The sequence below is a fragment of the Mesoplodon densirostris genome, chromosome 18 (assembly GCF_025265405.1).
Source record: "Mesoplodon densirostris isolate mMesDen1 chromosome 18, mMesDen1 primary haplotype, whole genome shotgun sequence".
NCBI classification, from domain to species: Eukaryota; Metazoa; Chordata; class Mammalia; order Artiodactyla; family Ziphiidae; genus Mesoplodon; species Mesoplodon densirostris.
The window spans coordinates 20732169-20753392 of NC_082678.1; the positions used below are offsets into that span (position 1 = coordinate 20732169).

The 21224-nt window shown below is 46.6% G+C and overlaps 1 protein-coding gene across 6 annotated transcripts in view; it reads left to right on the forward strand.

Annotated features, from left to right (window-relative positions):
- Positions 1-21224, forward strand: part of SLC39A11 (solute carrier family 39 member 11) — a 376354-nt gene that overhangs the window by 122821 nt on the left and 232309 nt on the right. For all 6 annotated transcript variants that reach the window (XM_060081466.1, XM_060081467.1, XM_060081461.1 and 3 more), the window contains one exon: positions 6718-6876. In XM_060081466.1, coding sequence (XP_059937449.1) covers positions 6721-6876 — 156 coding nt within the window. In that variant the 5' untranslated portion in view covers positions 6718-6720. The remainder of the gene's footprint in view (positions 1-6717; positions 6877-21224) is intronic.

The window sequence follows — 21224 nt, forward strand, 5'->3', positions numbered from 1 at the left end:
TGAGAGTCCGCCTGCCGATGCAGGGGACACGGGTTCATGCCCCGGTCCGGGAAGATCCCACATGCCACGGAGCGGCTGGGCCCGTGAGCCATGGCCGCTGGGCCTGCGCGTCCGGAGCCTGTGCTCCGCAATGGGAGGGGCCACAACAGTGAGAGGCCCGCATACTGCAAAAAAAAAAAAAAAAATTAAGTTAAAATTCACATAGCGTTAACCATTTTACAGTATGAGATTCAGCGGCAGTTAGTACATTCACGGTGTTGTGCAACCATCCCTTCTACCCAGTTCCAGATATATATATATATTGGCTACACCACGTGGCATGTGGGATCTTAGTTCCCCGACCAGGGATCAGACCCATGCCCCTGCAGAGGAAGCGCGGAGTTTAACCCATGGGCCACCAGGGAAGCCCCACCTCCAAATATTTTCCTTCCCCCCACAGGAGACCCTGTATCCATTAGGAACTGCTCCCACCAGCCCCTGTCAATCACTAATCTGTTTTCTGTCTGTGGACGTTTCAAAGCAGTAGAATCCTTTGTAACCTCTTGTGTCTGGCTTTTTCCACTTAGCATGTTTCCAAGGTTCATCGTGTTGTAGCATGTCTCAGTCCTTCACGTCTTCATGGCTGAAAAATATTCCATCAACTGGAATATTCTGTCTCTCCATTCATCTGTTGATGGACCTCTGGGCTGTTTCCATCTTCTGGCAATTAGGAACAGGTCCAAGATCAATTCTTTTAATTAACTCAAGCCGTTCATTCATTCGCTTGCCCATCCGTAGAGATGGACCTTGAAGGCATGACAGTGGCTGAGATGCCATGGGAAGCACGTGAAGAAGAAGAGAGCTGAGGTGGGGTTCAGCCTTGGGCCTGGGGAGAATCAAGGAGCACACACAGCTTCTCAAACACCAGCTGGCCTGAGACCCTCTCTGTCCAACCTTCAGATTTCTGAGCCCTGTGGTAGACCAACCAAAGCGGCCAGTGACCAAAGTTAGACATTCAGTCCATGTTTTGTTTATTTCCTCCTTAGGTCTTTTTTTCAGGAGCTGTTGTTATTGAAATGCTCACTCCCTTCGGCATCTTTGATTACTGAGCAAAAAATTGAGCTGCTGTGGTCTTAGGGACATTTAGCTGGAGGATGGGCTCCAACACAAGCTTTCCCATGGCTCATTTGATTGATTGGGCGTTACATTTTCTTTTGGGGAATAAAGAAGCAAAAAGGACTTTGGGGTGCGGCGAGGCCCCTGTCACGTGTGCGGGAACCTGATTATGCATTCCTTTTATAGACGGAGGCAGGAAGGGGGAGGGACGATGGCCAGATCCTCATGTTTACGTCTGATATCTTTAGGTCTGGTGCTGCTGATGCTGAGTCCAAGCTCGTACTCCTCACAGCACGACAGGCCAGTACATCGAGAGACGAGGTGCTGGGGCAAGGAATAGTGTCTTTATTCAGAAAGCCGTCAGACTGAGAAAATGGTGGACTAATGTCCCAAAGAACCATCTTACCCTAGTTAGAATTGAGGCTTCTTTTATACTAAAAGGGGAGGGGGCGTGGTTGGTTGTGGCCAACTTCTTGGTGTCAGAATCCTCTGTTCTTGCAGCTGCCCACAGTAGGTCAGGTCATGATGTTCCTACAAGCCTCCCTTAAGACAGATGTTATTCTCTGTTCTGCAACTTTTTACCTCTATATGAATGGAAAAGTGTTAGTCAGAGTCCTGAGAATGGACTATCCTGTATATTTCAAGCTATGGGCAACATTCTTAACTTGTAGCAAATGCAATAGAATACATTTTTCTTTTTCTTTTTTTTAGATCCCATATATATGTGTTAGCATATGGTATTTGTTTTTCTCTTTCTGACTTACTTCACTCTGTATTTTCTTTTTCTTTTTTTTAGATCCCATATGTATGTGTTAGCATATGGTATTTGTTTTTCTTTTTCTGACTTACTTCACTCCGTATGACAAGACTCTAGGTCCATCCACCTCACTATGCATAACTCAATTTCATTTCCTTTTATGGCTGAGTAATATTCCATTGTATGTATGTGCCACATCTTTATCCATTCAGCAGGAATAAAGCGATAGACATAGAAAATGGACTTGAGGACATGGGGTGGGAGGGTGAAGCTGGGGCAAAGTGAGAGTAGCATCGACATACGTACACTTCCAAATGTAAAATAGTTGTCTGGTGGGACGCAGCAGCATAGCACAGGGAGATCGGCTGGGTGCTTTGCGATGACCTAGAGGGGTGGGATAGGGAGGGTGGAAGGGAGGCTCAAGAGGGAGGGCATATGGAGACATGGGTATGCATATGGCTGATTTGCTTTGTTGTGCAACAGAAACTAACAGTATTGTGAAGCAGTTATACTCCAATGAAGATCTATTTTAAAAAAAGCAATAGAATACAAAGGTTAAAGTAAAGGAAACAGATCCAATATAGAGTCAGATTTGTTCTTCCATATCACACTGCCAGCCCAGTTTGCCTTTATAAGCAGGGCTGCAGCTGCAGGAGGACTTTTGGTATCTACCATCTGGAGTCATAAAGGGACTGGTTGGCAGTGACTTGTTTTTTGAGTTCATTCCCTGAAGTCTTGGGTCCAGTGATTACCACCTTCTCTTTGCTAGACTATCCCCTCCAGGCCCTGCTTCTTAGGGGTAATTGAAGGTTAATCAGATATACTACTTCCTGCTTCTGTATCAGCTAGTTAATATGTCACTACATCTAGATTTTAAAAAATGCCTAACATTTAAAGGAGCTTTGTTAGTGTTGACGGTTTCAGGGAAGTCACCAATGTTGGGGGATTATTAAAAAAAAAAAAAAAAAGGTTTATCATACAATCCAGCAGTCCCACTCCTTGGTATTTACCCAGATGAACTGAACAGTTATGTCCACACAAAAATCTGCACACAATATTTATAGCAGTTTTATTCATAATTGCCAAAACTTGGAGGCAACCAAGATGTCCTATAGTAGGTGAATAGATAAATCCAGACTATTATTCAGCCCTAAAAAGAGCTATAAAGCCATGAAAAGACTTGGAAGAATCTTAAATGTATATGACTAAGTAAAAGAAGCCAGTCTGAAAAGGCTGCAATACTGTACAATTTCAACTATAAGGCATTTTGGAAAAGGCAAAACTATGGAGACAGTAAAAAGATTAGTGGTTGCCAGGGGTTGCAGGGGAGCAGAAAGAGATGAAAAGGTGGAACACAGGATTTTAAGGGCAGTGTAACTACTAGTTGTGATATAAGAATAGTAGATACATGTCATTATGTATTTGTACAAACTCATAGAATGTACAACACTAAGAGTGATCTCTAATGCAAACTGTGGGCTTTGGATGATAATGAGGTGTCAGTGTAAGTTCGTTGATTGTAACAAATGTACCACTGGTGTAGTATGTCAGTAGTGGAGAGGCTGTGCATATGTGGTACAGGGGGTCTATGGGTATCCTCTGTATTTCCTGCTCAATTTTGCTGTGAACCTAAAACTGCTCTAAAAAAAAAAAAAAAAGTAACGTATGCCTTTGTATGCTGTGTTAGTTTTCTGTTGCTGCTGTAACAAAGTACCACAGGTATAGTGGCTTAAAACGACTCAAATGTATCCTCTGACAGTACTGGGGGTTAGAAGTCCAAGATGGTTTTAACTGGGATAAAATCAAGCTGGCAACAGGGCTGTGTCCCTGCTGGAGGCTCTTGGGAAGACTCTGTTTCTTTGCCTTCTCCGGCTTCTAGAACTCACCACCCTTCCCTGGTTCATAACCTTTCCTCTATCTTCAAGCCGGCGGCAAAGCGTCTTCTAGCTTCTCCTTTCTGACTACGACCTCTGCTTTTATCATCACATCTTCTCTCTGACGCTGACCCATGTCCCTTTCTTGTGATGACACTGGCCCCACCCAGATCCAGGATCATCTCATCTCAGAATCCTTAGCCACAGCTGCAGAGTCCCTCTTTCCATGTAAGGTGACATATCCACAGGTTTTAGGGATTATGATGTGGTCCTCTTTGGGGAAGAAGTCATTATTTTGTCTGCCACATATGCCCTTTAATTAATTAATTAATTATAATAAATTGATTTTATTTATTTATTTTTGGCTGCGTTGGGTCTTCATTGCTGTGTGAGGGCTTTCTCTAGTTGCGGCGAGTGGAGGCTGCTCTTTGTTGCGGTGCACGGGTTTCTAATTACGGTGGCTTCTCTTGTTGTGGAGCACGGGCTCTAGGTGTGCAAGCTCCAGTAGTTGTGGCACATGGGCCCTAGAGCGCAGTCTCAGTAGTTGTGGTGCACGGGCTTAGTTGCTCTGCTGCATGTGGGATCTTCCCGGACCAGGGCTCGAACCCGTGTCCCCTGCATTGGCAGGCGATTCTCAACCACCGTGCCACCAGGGAAGTCCCCACATATTTCCTTTAAATAAACTTTTTGGGGGGCCCTATCATCATTTCAGACAGGCAACCCAATCTCTTCTCTCTTTTTCTTTTTTGGCTGTGCCATGCAGCTTGTAGGATCTTAGTTCTGTGACCAGGGATCGAACCTGTGCCCTCGGCAGTGAAAGCGTGGAGTCGTAACCACTGGACTGCCAGGGAAGTGCCCAGGCAACCCAGTCTCATTTCAAGATTGATCCTTGGTCATGTTCCAGTTTATGTGGGAGACAGGGAGGCTGGCGAGGAAAAGAAATGAAGGAAATCCATTTGGGTTCTGGATTTGACTGGAAGGATAAAGGATCATTGATTCTCAAAGAGGGGACCCACCTGAATCGTCTGGGATGCCTTTCCATTTCAAGCATCCCAGATTCTGGCAAACCCTCCCTTGAGAGGCACATCCCTTCTGCCTCACCTTGCATCACTTGTCCATGAGAATATTGTATATTGCTTCCGTGCAGGGGACAGAAAAAAGATTGGTACCCAGTGATGCACAGGGATGGAAAGGAGCTTTGACAGAAGAGGTTGGACTTGGTGTTGAGAAGGCGATGGGGATCCGAGGCTGGGGAAGTACCCCAAGTGACAGTGACAAGGATGGGGTGTAGGGAGGGACTGGAAGATGAGGTGAGTGGCCTTACTGGTGATATGGTCTAAATGGGAGGCCCTGAAACATGCAGGGATAGAGGTTGCTGGACATGCCTGTGCCTTTGTGCTGGTCATCCTTGGTGGGAGCTTACTGTGAATGGCAGTTACGGAGGGTTGTTGAATTCTAAAGCAAATGAGACAAAGTCCAGTGAAGGGATGGATCAGCCCCTGGCATAGAGAAGGCTGCCACAAGCTTCTTTTGGTGGTCCCATAGAACTGAACTGATGAGCCGTTTTCATTGTTTCTGGGAATCTCTGAGGCAGGTGCAATTTTCTACGGGTGGTGCTCAGACTTTTGCTGCGAGAGTCCAGTGCCAAACCGGTGACTGTGTGTAGATGATGCATCAAAGAAGAGAAATCATTTTCTTTTTGCACGGATTTGTTCTTTATTGTTGCATTCGCAATACCTGGTTCCATCACCCTGAATGTTATTTTGGAGACGGATGATGCAGATTTTTTTTTAAAGGCAAGGCATAGTTAATTTTAGAAACCCATTCAGTATTTTATATGTTAGTGCTGACCGTCATACGGTTGCAATGGGTAGTGGGTGTGCTCTAGCCAAGATGCCATGGTGTCTGTAAGAGTAAACAACTGTGGATGAGTGTTTCATTCACTAAATGCTGGAGAACCTTTGATCAAATTGACCTCCCCGAGATTTGAGTCCAGCTTCCATTCTCCCTTTTCCCTTTTGTTTTTCCCCCTCATTGAGGTGATGATGGTCCCACTTTGCTCAGTTCCCTGGATCTGCCACTTCCTGGCTCTGTGACCTTGAGCAAATGATCCTATTACTTTGAGATTCAATTTCTTTATCTACAAATAGCAATAGAAAACAACATCTTCCTCCCAAAGCTGTTGGGATGGATAAAATAAGATATCAGATGTGAGGCTTTGGTCCCTGGAAATAGTAGGTGATCAGTAAATATAAGTTCCCTTCTTCCTTTTTAGAGATGAGAAAATTGATGAGACCGAGTTGACATAGTCTCACTGGTTGTCTTCAGATATGTCAAGGGCTGTCACATATCACAGGGGACAGACACCTTCCTTTAGTGCTCTGGAGAGCAGATGTGGTGCGAAGAGGTAAAAACCGAAGGGAGACAGATCTCAGCTCTACCTAAGGAAGAACTTTGTAGTAATTAGAGCTGTCTCATGTCCAAGGTAGTGGAGCTCAGGAAGTAGTGAGCAGTCTGGTCCTGGTGGTATTCAATTAGCACAGAATTTCTCAACAGTGCCGCTCACCTTTGGGACCAGATAATTCTTTGCTGTCAGTGGCTGTGATGTGCATTGTGAGACATTTACCAGCTTCTCTGGCCTCTGCTCACTAGATGCTACTAGTAACCTCCCCCTCACCTCCAGCCCTACTTGTGACAACCAGAAATGTCTCTGGCAATGGTTGAGAACCACTGAATTAGAGGCTAGATGACAGCAAACTAGACTCCCTCTTCCCAAGGTCAACTCCATCCTACCCCAAACTGAGTTCTTCACATCATTAGAATTCTCAGGGTGGCTTTGTGCTTTGGGATAGTACTTACCACCCAGGATTAAAGGCCTAACCCAGGTGACACTGTGGGGTTCAGTCTGGGCCATAGAGAGCGAGGGAAGTCCCTACTTGGAAGGCCTTCAGGGGATGGTTTAATGGTTTGCTTCTTATCCTGGTTTTACAGGTCATGCTGGCTGCTTCCTATTGGTCGCTCCTGGCCCCAGCGGTGGAGATGGCTACGTCCTCTGGTGGCTTCGGTGCCTTGGCCTTTTTCCCTGTGGCTGTCGGCTTCACCCTCGGAGCTGCGTTTGTCTACCTGGCTGACCTCCTCATGCCTCACTGGGTGAGTACCACCCCGCTTTGGGCTCTTGTGTCAGGATGTGTCTAGCTCTGTGCCATAGATTTACTTCTGTTCAAACTTGACATGCCAACTCGTGTCTATGTTAAGTAGCCAGTGATATCGAAATAGATATTTCAAGCCATTGAGGGCTTTTACCTGGAGGAACGGAATTGTGACTTAATGCCTAAAAGAAAATAAGCTCTAGGTCGTCTGACTCATCATCTCCTTAGTTACTGCATTTTGATACGTTCAGATTTTAAATATCAGATCTCATTATAAATATAGAGTACAGCTGACGTCGTGTGGTGCAGCGCTGTCTATACGAGTGGACCTAGACACTGGGGGAAGGGAGTGCCCATGACGGTGGTCCTGACTCTTAGAGAGCTTATGATGTTACCGGGGCGATGACAACACACCCATCTACAGCATAAGACTGTCGACAAAGCATCGCATGCACAGGGCTTATTCATAAGAGGGTGAGGTGGGGAGACCGGGCAACAGGGCCTTGGGCTGCGCTCACTTCTGCCATGAACCGGTTATGTGTCCCTTCTCCCCGCTTTTCCTTCTTACGACCTGAGAGTAACTCCCTTTAGGGGCTGCCAAGTGAAAACTAAAAAAATTGAAAAAGGCACCAGAATTGGGGTGTGCCAGCGATTTAGCTTTTTTTTTTTTTTTTTTTTTTTGCCTAAATAGTGCTGGTGGGTTGGGTTTGGGGGATGAGCATGTACTTGCTTACAGAGAAGCACAAAGTAAACCACAGCCTGAAGTCTGGCTGTGGTCACGGAGCAGAGAGAGCCGAGGCCAGGCCGCGAGATCCTGACCCAGCGCCATCGGCTAAAACCGGGTCGGCTGAAGGGTGGACGTCAATAGGACCCAGCGCGGGCATAAGTCACCTTCGCAGACGCAGTGTCCCAGCAAGTCTCCGAGGTGGGCAGAAGGCCCCTGACAGACCTGAGCTGGTGCCTGAATCCTCTGTTCACCCAGGGTGGGAGGAGGCACAGGGGGGCACCGTGTGGAGGAGCTGAGTTTCTCTGCTGGGTCTCTGTGGGCAGGGTCAGGTCGGGCTCACTGGAGTCGTCTGGGCATGTACCCCAGGAGGTAGGCTCACAGCCTTCCCCCGGCCCACCTGCCTTCTTCTCCATTGGAACGTGGCCCAGACACTCGTGAGAAACTGATTACTCATGTCCCAGGACGGCCAGCCTCTGGCCCAAACAGCTGGATGTGATGGTTGGTTGGACAGCTGTGATGTTGTCTCGGAGGTGTGTCATTCTTGTTCATTGAAAGCATGAACGGCCGTGTCGGTTTCTGCCCCCTGGGCCCTTTGCTGCCTTGTTGTCAAGGAACATCTGCTTGCTAATAGCTTTGAGAGGTCCTCAGTGTGGATTGCCATATTCTGTTCTCAAGTCCGCCCTGGTTATCTGTAAACTTGCTGCTGGAGTGTATTCTACTTGCCCTGGCAGGAAAATCTGGCAGCCAGGGGCCTTAACTCCTGAGCAGCAGACAGGGGGGCTGGCTCAGCTGCTGTGCACAGCCCCTGCTGGTCTCATTAGGCTCTTCCCACCTAGGCCCACCTGGGCTTCTAAGGCAGTATCTTGCAGAGGGCTCTTTGCAGTCGTGAAGGGTCACCCTTCCCTGATGCTGGGGCCAGGGAGTAGGGGCCAGGTGTATTTGACCAGCTGCCTGAATGTAGCAGCTTTCTCTGGGCAGTGTAAATAGTCATTCGGCCAATTTGTTCTGTGCAGCAGTACTTTTTTTTTTTTAACCTTTTGCTTCCTGTTTGTTCTACTATATGCTTTGAATATAGAGAAGGTCCCAGGGGAAAGTCTTGGATAGACTGCAAAGAAAATTAGGCCTGGCTGGGGAGCGGTGGGTGAAGTTAATGGGTTTTGATCTTGAGTCCGTGTGGTTGACTGAGCAGCCAAGGGGAATACAGTCCTCTGTCGGGGAGAAAGCGGGGGCTAGAATTTGCTTTCAGAATGCTTGCTGCGATTGGAGTTTCGGAACCAGGAGTTCTGTGGGTCAGTTCAGACTGAGATCTTTTCAGTTTCCTGTTCATTCCGCCTTATGACAGAGCCCCACCGCGCAGCACGTGGCCCAGGAAGAGGATGAAGTCGTGAGAGCAAAAGGCTTTGGCTGCGCTGGGGATGGAGGGGCTCATCCTGCAGAACAGGCCCCAGGGGAAAGGGGGACCTGCCTGCAGAAAACCCCACGGCCTCCTTCCTGTCCTCTGGGAGGACTGTGCGTGGAGCTTGACGGGGTGAGAGGAAGTGACTCAGTCTCTGCCTTATTTTACCTGCAGAAGTGAGCCAGTGCAGGAGTCCGCTCAGCACAGACGTGTGGTTTGAGCGATTCTGACATTGACTCGTGACCCTCCAAGCACAGGTGCTACCGCCTGCCCACGTCAGAGATGTCCATCCTGGTTATACTTACACGTTCAGGGTGGCGAGACTCTGGGTGGGTGGGAAGGAAATGGTTAACAACCGACCCTGTTTTCCAACTCCATTTCCGTTCATTCAGCCCTTCTGATGTATTTGTGCCCCTTTTGGAGCGGGAGCACCATATTGCTCATGAAAAGGGTTTTACTCATAACAGCCTGTCAGGTTGAGCCCACTGTAGCTGTGTTAACTTCGGATGCATCAAATCGCTCCCTGAAAGGGTATTTATTTTCATGTATTTATCTGGGGATAGAGTAGAAAAGGCTCACATGGTAACTGTTAATGGGAAATGAGCTGACAGGGTTTTACAGAGGCTTTGCCAAATGATATCTTAATGAGAGGGCGAGAGAGGCGGGGTAGGCGAGGAAGGTGCAGTCCGCCAGGAAGAGGCCTGACAGGAGGACGCTGATGGCGAATGCGGCTCGGGCCAGCCTGAGCCCAGCACTCCCCTTGGATGGTTCTAGGGAGAAGGGGAATGGACCTTGAACAGCTGTTTGGAGATACTGACATTTTTATGACCTTTGCAGTTTGCTTCTATATAAAGTTAAGGATGGCAGTGGGTGGGAAGACTTCACCTTTAGTTTAAAACTGTGATTTTCTACTGGTGGGTAGAGGGGAGAGGAGGAGGAGGGTGGATGTGTGTCACTATGGCCTTGTGTCTTTTTAGTCATGTTAGTATTACATCAACACAGCACAAAAATCTCATTATAAAAATTAAACAAAATTTAACGTGACACTCCTTTCTTGCTATAGACTGTGTCCTCCCAAAATTCCAATGCAATGGTATTTGGAGGTGGGGCCTTTTGAAGGTGACCAGGTCATGAGGGTGGGAGCCCTCACGAATGGGATTAGTGCCCCGATAAAGGAGCCTTCCCATTCTGCCACATTGGGACACGTACGCACTGTTTGTGAACCAGGACGTGGGCTCTCTCCAGACACTGAATCTGCTGGCACTTTGATCTTGGACTTCTCAGGCTTCAGAATTGCCAGAAATAAATTTCTGCTGTTTATAAGCCACCCAGTTGATGGTAATTTGTTAAAGCAACCTGACCGGGGTAAGAGGCTCCCCTGTTCCCGTACTCTTCCCAAACCAGTCAACCATTGTCATCAGTTTAGTGGGTATCCTTCTAGATTTTTCTCTTTTCTCTTTTTTTTTCTTTAAGAAAACGAATTATGTTGTGTCCTATAAATATCGAAATATAAACACTGTCCCCTATGCTTGTATTGTTCAAGTATGCTTTAAATCAACTCTATAGCTACATGAATCCTGACTCATTTATTTAGGCTTCCCTTCTCTTTGCTTATGTACGTGCATGCGTACATTTCACACAGTTGGAACCGTCTGTGCGTTCTCTTGTGTGTTACTTTTAAAATTTGAAACGATTTTTATCTACAGTCATTTTAGTACATATACTGCATCCTTCCATCTTGCTCTGTGCTTTTGCTTATGTATATATGTCCCTCTGGGAAATGTCATTTTGTTGTGTGTCTCCTGAAAAACAAGTGGTAACATCTTGGCTGTGTTGTTGACACTTGCTTTTCCAGCTTTGCTTTACATCTTGGCAACCTTCTCTCTGGGAGATGTGTGTTCCCCGCCCCCTCCCCTCCCTCTCTTGGGATCTGACATCGGCAGAGACTGCCCAAGGACTGCAGGGGGAGGGAAGGTAGTGGTGTCTGACTCTGCCTGAGATCCTCGGGCGGGGCATCACAGCTGACGGCCCCGCCCAAACGTGCTCCGGGGCAGGAAAGTCAGCAAGCGATAGGGGTGGACCTTCTCCTCAGTGCCCTCCTTCACATATCTGTGTCCCAATCCTGTTCAGTTTCTCTTAGTTTTCGCTGTGATGGCAAAGAAGATGCCTCCACTAAAAACTTAAACGAGCAGGATGTGCGCATACCTTTAATAAGCACCTAACTATTGCTGGTGTCAATTTCTGGCCACTTGAGTCGCTGTGAGGGACCAGGTATGACAACTGTTTGGAAGTGACAGGTGATTATTTTCCCCCTCAGGGGTGATGCATGTTTTCCTCCTCTTCATAGATCCTTTCCATCTTTAGCGTTGTGATTCTGATTCTACTACTTTACGAACGAATACCTAACAGAGGAGGTTGGGGGTGGGGGAATGGCAAGAATTGCTACAGAAGGAGAAATCGCAGTGGCATCCACCTGTAGAGTCCATAGCATAATTCTGATATTATCAGAGAAGCCCAGCTAGCTTCACAGTGAAAACCGGCTCCCTGCCTCAGTTTTAGCATCTCCTTTCTTTTGCTTTGCTGTGGTTTGAGATCTGCACTTCTATTTGATGCTCTAAGGTGCATCATGGGATTGATGGATGGTTGACATTTCAGCTGGCCTGGAGAGAGCCTCCGTCCAGCTGAATCACCGGGTTCCTCCAGCGTGGGGACGTGACCGTGTCATCAGAGGAGGCTGGGCGCGGGGGTGGATCGGGCAGCCCCGTTGTCTGGGAAACCAGGTGGAAGAGGGATGAGGTTTTGCAGACAGCCCTTTTGCTTAACTGTGTACCCATCTGTCCTCATTTTCTAGGTCTGCCATAACAAACCACCACAGACTGGGTGGCTGAAACAACAGAACTGTATTTCCTCATAGTTCTGGAAGCTAGAAGTCCAAGATCAAGGTGTTGTCAGGTGCCTCCTTCTAACCGTGTCCTCACGTGGTCTTTCCTCTCTGTGGGCATCCATGGTGTCACTCTGTGTGTCCAGATTCCCACTCCTGATAAGGGCAGCAGTCAGATTGGATTAGGGCCCAGCCTAAGGGCCTCCTTTTAACTTCATCGCCTCTTTGGAGACCCCACCTCCAAATCCAGCGACATTCTGAGGTTCTGGGGGTTAGGGCTTCAGCATTTGAATTTGTGGGGTTGGGGGGAGCAATTCAGCACATAACAGCATCCTCTCCATTTCTTTTGATATTTACGGTACTAAGATTGAGAGATAGCTCACCCTGTGGATATATGGAGGCCCTCAGTTCAGGCACTGGGTGTTCCGAGCAAGAGCAAGAGCAAGCTGGCACTTGATCAGGCACGCTGAGTGGGCAAAGCTCGCTAATGAATACACGACGCTAATGAATACTTCAGTTTCTAATGGAGCAAACCTGCGAGCTTGCTGGCATTGGAAGCCGTGGCTGGTGAGTCCTGGGCTGGGGAGCGTTGCCAAAACCTTGTCATTCAGATGAGTCACTGACAAAGGAGCGTTGTGAATCTTTTGTGAAAGCTAGTTTATTACATCACACTGTGGGGCTCTTGGCCCACTGATGCCGCAGGCCCTTCACAATGTGGTATTTGTAGAGAGCTGGCATTCAGGTCCCCCTGGATCCCAAGCACCCATTTCCAAGGTGCATGTGGAAGCCATGGCCGAGGTTGCTTCTTTTGCCTTTCGATGCATCCTGCAGCCTCCTGTGACTTTTAGGAAGATGCTCGGGTGTCGGTTTTGGTCCCGTTGGCATGCAGAGGGGCTCAAAAGGGGGTTGAGGCAGTCTCCTAGTGTGGTGTGCTCGCTGATTCTCAGGGACAGCAGTGGGTTAACCATCCTGTGGATGCCTTGCTCTGCGATTTACCTGCTGGGAACGCATATCACAGACTCCCTTCCTCTCCACTTGCTCCCTTTGATTTCTAAGGCGGGCGGGGGCGGGGGGCTGCTGTTCTACCTTTGTGTATGCCTGGGCGTGTTAGCTGCGTACCCAGTCCTGGCTAGTTGAGGCCACAGAAAAAATATCTGTGGCTTTGCAGCCAGTGGCACAAGGCATCTGAGAGGGCCCAGTCAGAGCTTGGAAACCTACCTCTGTGGGTGCTGTGTATTCCCCAGGTACCTTCACTGGGTCTGGCATGAAGACATACACTTGCACACACACATGCACATGTGCACGCACATGCACACACAGTGCACATGAAGCGGCCATTTCAGTACAGGCTGGCTTGCTGAAGGGAACTCGCCAAGCACTGAATGATCCTTGGTATTTTAATAAAGTAGTGGGGATTCTGGAACGCAAATAGGCATGGTTGGAACCTTCTAAGACTTGGACTTCCTTCTCCATGCTTAGAACACCTTTTCATAGTTTAGACCGTAAAGTGGTGACTGAATACTTGTATTCTCTTGCCCTCTGTTGAGCCAGGCGGCAAGATTATGAGAAATATCTAGAGACCACCATGTAAACTTATTTTACCACTGGCTGGTTGGCAAAGATGACGGAGGCAAAGATGATTTACGAGGCTGGCTGGCTAAAGGAATTGGGTGTGCGTTTCATCATAATTCCTTCCTCCCAAGGAGGGGCGGGGCATGTCTGTCCGCTCACAGGTGTACCCCTTGCTAGGTGGCTGGTGCATCAGTGCCCAATAGAGCAGGTCCTGGCCATGCCTGTCCTGTCCGTCTTCTCTCAGATTGTGGTGGTGCTGGTGATAGTGTAGACGGCTCACCTCAAGGCTGGGGAATCATAACCCCAGAGGAGTTAGAGTTCTGATATCAAAGAAGAAAAGAGGGGGCGAAGTTTGGGGATGTAGATGTTGGTTTGGCCAGTTCTTTGAGAGGAAGGAGTTGGATTAAAGCCCCTGGAAGAGCTGAAGCGTTGTTTAGCTTTAGCTCGATATCCCCATAACAAGCCCCAGGGATAAATGACAGAAGGCATATCAACGACAGTAGTAAATGGAGACGCCCTCTGAAGATGCTCTGTGCAGCTCCACGCCTGCAGTTCCTTTTGTCCTGTGCCTTAGGACTGGGAGGAGGGGAAGGGATTTTCAGCCCTGTGTCTCAGAAGCACGCGTGTCTCCAGAATCCCAGCCAATCCCGTTCAGAGCCCCCCTTTTCCAGATGCACGGGTTAGCAATAGGAGGACTTACCTGGCCTCGACCTGAGCGAGACGGGGGAGTTCTGAATGTAATGCAAAAGCCAGCAGACCATTACCACCATGCTGGCATGGTGCCCAGCTCAGAACACTGCCCCTCCAGCGTTTGCAGATTCTCTCCTCGTTACCCTGCAGGGTGCACTTTGTGTGTTCCTGCAGCAGAAATCTTCCCTGGCAACCCCAGGTCTTGGTTCCACTTGGCACCTCCCCCATCTTGCCCTGTCTGTTCCCTGTGCTGTCATCACCAGTGGACCTGATCACTTGTGGCCTGAAGGCAGCGACAGGTCTGCTCTGGTCTCCCCTGTGACCCCTACAATACCTGGGCATCGTAGGTCTTCAGGAGGTATCTGATGAACGAATGAATGGAGATGTTGGGAAGATCAAAGGAGATCGTTGTTATGAAAACTCCTTAGAGCCTCAAAGTGGAAAGCGCTTTACAGCCATGAGTTATTTTCTGGAGGCAGATCCATGCTCCTTGGCAAGTGACCACTTTTGAGGCACTATAGACACGAGGCACAGATAGTTAAATAGAAAAACTTAATCTGATTTGAATCTGTCATATTCTTGTTCACGCTTTATTTGCTTTCTTAATTATGTTTGCCTAAGACGCTAAAGACTTACACTGCTGTTTAGAGTCAACATTTTCCTAGCAATTCGACCAGGAAGTGTGTTAGAAGGAATGAGGGTGGGGACGGGGTGGGAAGGAGCTGGGAAGTTGCCTTTGGTGCTTTAGAAAAATACTGGGGCTTCCTTGGTGGCGCAGTGGTTGGGAGTCTGCCTGCTGATGCAGGGGACACGGGTTCATTCCCCGGTCCGGGAAGATCCCACATGCCGTGGAGTGGCTGGGCCCGTGAGCCATGGCCACTGAGCCTGTGCGTCGGAGCCTGTGCTCTGCAACGGGAGAGGCCACAACAGTGAGAGGCCCGCGTACTGCAAAAAAAAAAAAAAAAAAAAAAAAAAAAAAAAAATTACTGATGCCTGGGCCTCCCTCTGGAGGCTCTGAGTCATTGTGTCCCAGGTGGAGCCTAGGTATCTAAATGAAAACATCCCCACAGAGGCTCTGATGTTCAGCCGAGGTTGGTGACCAGCAATTGAAGGCAACTTATAACTTGCTTTGATTCAAGTGATGGTTTTTGGATGGTTCACTGCAATGCAAGTACCTTTCTCTTTCCCTTGGCAGCCAGAGTCTTAACGATTTATTGCAAAGGACTCAGTAAAGAGGGAAAGAAGGGCTTCCTGCAGGTGATGAAGGTACAGTCTCAAGACGAAAGGGGGGAACTGACCTGCTTCTATGGGTTGCAAACTTCAGAGTGCACCAGAATCCCCTGGGAGGCTTCAAAAATGCAGGTGCATGGGTCCACCCCAGACTCAATGACTTCTAAACTCCTGGGAGGCAGCCGAGGCATCCGCATTTTAAAATACGTCCCCCTGGGGCTTCCCTGGTGGCGCAGTGGTTGAGAGTCCGCCTGCTGATGCAGGGGGCGTGGGTTCGTGCCCCGGTCTGGGAAGATCCCACATGCCGCGGAGCAGCTGGGCCCGTGAGCCATGGCCGCTGAGCCTGCGCGTCCGGAGCCTGTGCTCTGCAATGGGAGAGGCCACAACAGTGAGAGGCCCGCGTACCACAAAAAAAAAAAAAGGTCCCCCCTGGGGGACCTAATAGGTCCCACAGATCAATGAGAATAGGAGAAACCATACTCAATAAAAAATGAACAAATTATTTGATTAGGAATTTCAGAGGAGGAAACCCTAAAGGCCCAACAGATACGTGAAAAGATGTTCAACATCACTAGTAATTGGGGAAATACAGTTTAAATTCTCACCCATTACATTTGACAAAAAATGAAAAAAAATTGATAATACTATTTAACAAGATTTGGACAAACGGGAACCTGCGTGCATGGTTGGTGGGAGTGCAAATTAATTCAGCCATCTGGGTGAGTAATTTGGAAATATCCAGTAAAACCGAAGATGCATGTATCCTGTGACCAAGCAATTCCAATTTCAGGGATGTGCTCTCTAAACATTCTTGCACATGTACACAAGGAGCCAGGCGTAGGAATGTTCCATTGCAGCGCTTCTTGTAATGGTGAACAACTGGAAATAAAATACCAGTCATCAGATGAGTGGATAATTAAATTGTGATAAATTCATAAAATGGTGTGCTAAACAGCAGTTAAAACACATGAGCTAGATCTATAAATCAGCATGGATAAATGTCCGATGTTTAGCAGAAACCAGAGGTAAGTTGCAGAATGCTGCACGTAGTAAAATACTATTTAAATTTTGAAATTGTGTCAAGTAACATTACCTATTTTATATACAAATATTTTATATATAAAATTATAGGGACTTCCCTGGTGGCGCAGCGGCTAAGAATCCGCCTGCCAACGCAGGGGACATGGGTTCGATCCCTGGTCCGGGAAGATCCCACATGCCGTGGAGCAACTAAGCCCATGCGTCACAACTACTGAGCCTGCACTCTAGAGCCCGTGAGCCACAGCTACTGAGCCCGTGCGCCACAACTACTGAAGCCTGTGTGCGTAGAGCCTGTGCTCTGCAACAAGAGAAGCCTGCGCACTGCAACGAAGACCCAACGCAGCCAAAAATAAATAAAATAAATTTATTAAAAAAAAATTATAGGGCTTCCCTGGTGGCACAGTGGTTGAGAGTCCTCCTGCTGATGCAGGGGACACGGGTTCGTGCTCTGGTCTGGGAAGATCCCACATGCCACGGAGCGGCTGGGCCCGTGAGCCGTGGCCGCTGAGCCTGCGCGTCTGGAGCCTGTGCTCTGCAACGGGAGAGGCCGCAACAGTGAGAGGCCCGCATACCGCAAAAAAAAAAAAAAAAAAAAAAATTATATAAGCTTGTCTATGAAAAGTGTAAAAACCCGGCTAAGAAGGGTACCCATGAGCTTTTCCAGATATTTAATATCTCTAAGTGGTAGGAGGAGAGAGGAACTTCAATTCTTTCTGCAACATTTTATTTTAAAAAATCTGAATCAACTAGAGTAAAAAGCTAAGCTTTATTAACTGTAGGTGGGAGGTTCATGGATTTTGATCTTGTTATTGTCTGTTCGTCTCTGAAATAGCTCCTTAAGGAGGAGTCTTAGAAACTATAGATAAAATTGTAAATAATAAAAATAAATGACATCAAAATGAAGGAAGAAAATTGTATTTGACAGTGGATCAGTGGAGTTTGTGTTTTCATGTAATGGTTACCAAAACATCTTCCACATTTTTTAGTAATGGTCCCTAGCCTTGGACAGTCATATAAAGTACTCTTAAATTTTTTTATATAGGCTATTAAAAAATCCGTAAGATTTTGGGGTGTGTGTGTGTGTGTGTGTGTGTGTGTGTGTGTGTGAGTGTGTATGTATGTTGGGGGAGGGAGATAATTATTATAAAATCCTAAAATTAAAAGGAAATGCCGGGCTTCCCTGGTGGCGCAGTGGTTGAGAGTCCGCCTGCCGATGCAGGGGACATGGGTTCGTGCCCCAGTCTGGGAAGATCCCACATGCCGTGGAGCGGCTGGGCCCGTGAGCCATGGTCGCTGAGCCTGTGCGTCTGGAGCCTGTGCTCCACAACGGGAGAGGCCACAGCAGTGAGGCCCGCGTACCGCAAAAAAAAAAAAAAAAAAAAGGAAATGCCTACCTTGAATATATTTACACCATTATACTTGAACCCCACCTGTTTTTTTATTCTTCCTGGTCATTTCGTAGCAACTGTTGTTACATTGCTAATTTTGATAACTACTGAGAATCAAGCTGTCAAAATGTGACAGTCTTCAGGTCTGTAACTGGTTGTAAGAATTGATTCTCAGTGGTCATCAAGGTACTGCACTGGTTTGAATTCCAACGTTCTAACTTGAAAACCAGGCAGGACACAAGGGCAGTCCACATCACCAATTCTTATTTTGTTAATTAAGTTCTCAGCCTAATGCTTGCTCCTGAGATGGAATGTTTGTGATGTTATGCCTTTCATGTAATGAGATAGGTAAGCCATTTACAGCATCATCCTCAAATAGTCCGATAGTATGTGCAGCATTATCCATTTTTATGCTTTGTAATTTAGGATGCCTTCTCGCCAAAAGAGAAAATTGATGACTGGAGAGCCTTTTACAAGAACATTCATTTTATCCTAGGTGACAGTAATGACCCCAAATAATTGAGTTTTGTGATATCCATACGTGAAGACCATCTTTGGAAGAACAATATCCCAGGACTCAAATACTGATGGATACTCTTCTGCAGTGGACTGTGTTTAATTTTCAAGGCGGGAACTTATTTTTCTCTTCATGAATGCAAAAGTCTACATCTTGAAAGAGTAGAATGAGAAAAGCTGTCTTCACTCAGAGCCTGGCTTGGTAAACTATAGGAGATAAGGGTGCATGACAGATTGTCAGTATAAGTTAACATACTTCCCAACCACAATGCTAATTTCTTAGAACAGAAGATGCTCTTTTAGAATTCTATTAAAATTCTATTAAAAGATAAAAACAAAGACACCAGACTGCATTGTTTAAAGGTAATCTCTAGCCTTAAGACATATCTTGGGGTGGTGTAAACAGAATGATTTGACATAAATGGAGTATTTATAACCTTGCTGTTAATCATGTTTTAAGGCATGATAGTTGCTCCAAGCAATTTAAGAGACACTTGGACCGCTGCTCATTATTCATTGTTATCATGGGAAAATCATTTCATTGCAAATAAAAGTAATAAGCAATTAGAGGAAAGGAGATACCAGAGTAAAGAAAACAGTCTAAGATGCAGCCAAGATCTGGCTGTGCTGTGGAACTCCAACCTCTAGCATTTAAGGAGGATGGCTGACTGTTTTCTTTTGTTGTTGGTGTTTTTTCTTTTCAACTGATGTCGGACTTTATTAAACTTAAATCTTCTACTCTGTGAAGGACATTGTTAAGCGAATGAAAAGATAAGCCAAGAGACTGGAAGGAAATACTGGTAAAACAAATGTTTGATATAGGGCTTATATCTAAAATATACAAATAAACCTTAAAACCAAACCATAAAGAAATAAACAAATCCAATTTACAAATAGGTAAAAGATGTGAACAGACAACTTGTCCAAGATGGTGTACAGATGGCAAATAAGTATATGGAAAAATGCTTAATATCTATTGTCATTAGGGAATTTCAAATTAGGACAACAGGGAAATACCACTACACACCTATGACAACGAAAAAGAAGGTCAGGGGGAACATGCAGTACATATTGCTGGCGAGTATTGTTTCGTTTTTCTTTTTGTGTATTGTGGTAAAGAACACACAGCATAAAATTTACCACTTAACTGTTTTTAGTGTACAGTCCAGTAGTGTCAGTTATGTTCACGTTCTTGTGAAACAGACTTCCAGAACTTGCTCATCTTGCAGACCGGAAGCTCTATACCCATCAAACACCAGTCGCCCGTTTCCTCCCCCCCTGTAGTGGTTCCCTGGTAACCATCATCCTACTTTCCTGTTTCTATGAACTTGACTACTGTAGATACCTCGTATCAGTGGAATCATATAGTATTTGTCCTCTTATGACAGGCTTTAAAAAAAATAAACTCATTTATTTATTTATTTTTGTCTGCGTTGGGTCTTTGCTGCTGTGTGCGGGCTTTCTCTAGTTGTGCTGGGAGGGGGCTACTCTTTTTTTTTTTTTTAATTTTAAAGTTTTTTGTTTGTTTGTTTGTTTTTTAAGAGTATCTGACCGTTGAAATTGGAACTCTTTTTATTTTTTTTTATTTTTATTTATTTATGGCTGTGTTGGGTCTTCGTTTCTGTGCAAGGGCTTTCTCTAGTTGTGGCAAGCGGGGGCCACTCTTCATCGCGGTGCGCGGGCCTCTCACTATCGCAGCCTCTCTTGTTGCAGTGCACAGGCTCCAAATGCGCAGGCTCAGTAATTGTGGCTCACGGGCCTAGTTGCTCCGCGGCATGTGGGATCTTCCCAGACCAGGGCTCGAACCCGTGTCCCCTGCATTAGCAGGCAGACTCTCAACCACTGCGCCACCAGGGAAGCCCATGGTGGGGGGCTACTCGTCACTGTGGTGCACGGGCTTCTCATTGTGGTGGCTTCTCACGTTGCAGAACATGGGCTCTAGGTGCGTGGGCTCAGTAGTTGTGGCTTGCGGGCTCCAGAGTACCGGCTCAGTAGTTGTGGTGCACAGGCTTAGTTGCTCCACGGCATGTGGGATCTTCCCGGACCAGGGCTCGAACCCATGTCCCCTGCATTGGCAGGCGGATTCTTAACCACTGTGCCACCAGGGAAGTCCCTGTGACAGGCTTATTTCACCTAGTATGTCCTCAAGGTTCATCCATGTTGTAGCATGTGTCCGAATTTCCTTCCTTTTTAAGGTTGAATAATATCCCACACACTGTGTGTGTGTGTGTGTGTGTGTGTGTGTGTGTGTGTGTGTGTGTATGCCACGTTTAGTTTACCCATTCATCTGTTGATGAATGTTTGGATTGCTTCCACCTCTTGGCTATTGTGAGTAGTGCTGCTATGAACATGAGTTTGTAAATATCTCACCGAGATTCTGCTTTCAATTCTTTGGAAACCCAGAAGTGGGATTGATGGATCGCATGGTAGTTCTGTTTTTAATTTTTTGAGGAAACTCCATACTGTTTTCCATAGCAGTTGCACCGTTTTACAATCTCACCAACAGTGCACAAGGGTTCCAGATTCTCCACATTCTCAACAAAACTTGTTCTCTTCTGTTGTTTTCTCTTCCCTTCCCTTCCTTTCTCTCCTTTTCTTTCGTGATGTCCCCTCCCTCCCTCCCTCCCTCCCTCCCTCCTTCCTTCCTTCCTTCTTTGATAGTAGCCATCCTAATTGGTGTGAGATGATATATCATTGTAATTTCTGTTATGATTAGTGATGTTGAGCATCTTTTCATAAGTTGGCCATTTGTGTAGCATCTTTGGAGAAATGTGTATTCAAGTCCTTTGCCCATATTTTAATAGGGTTATTTGACTTTCTTGTTGACTCTTTTCCTATCCAGGCTTTTCAATTTAATTTACTGGGGAAGAAATTTCTTTTCAAATATGGCACCTCTGTTTTTTTAATT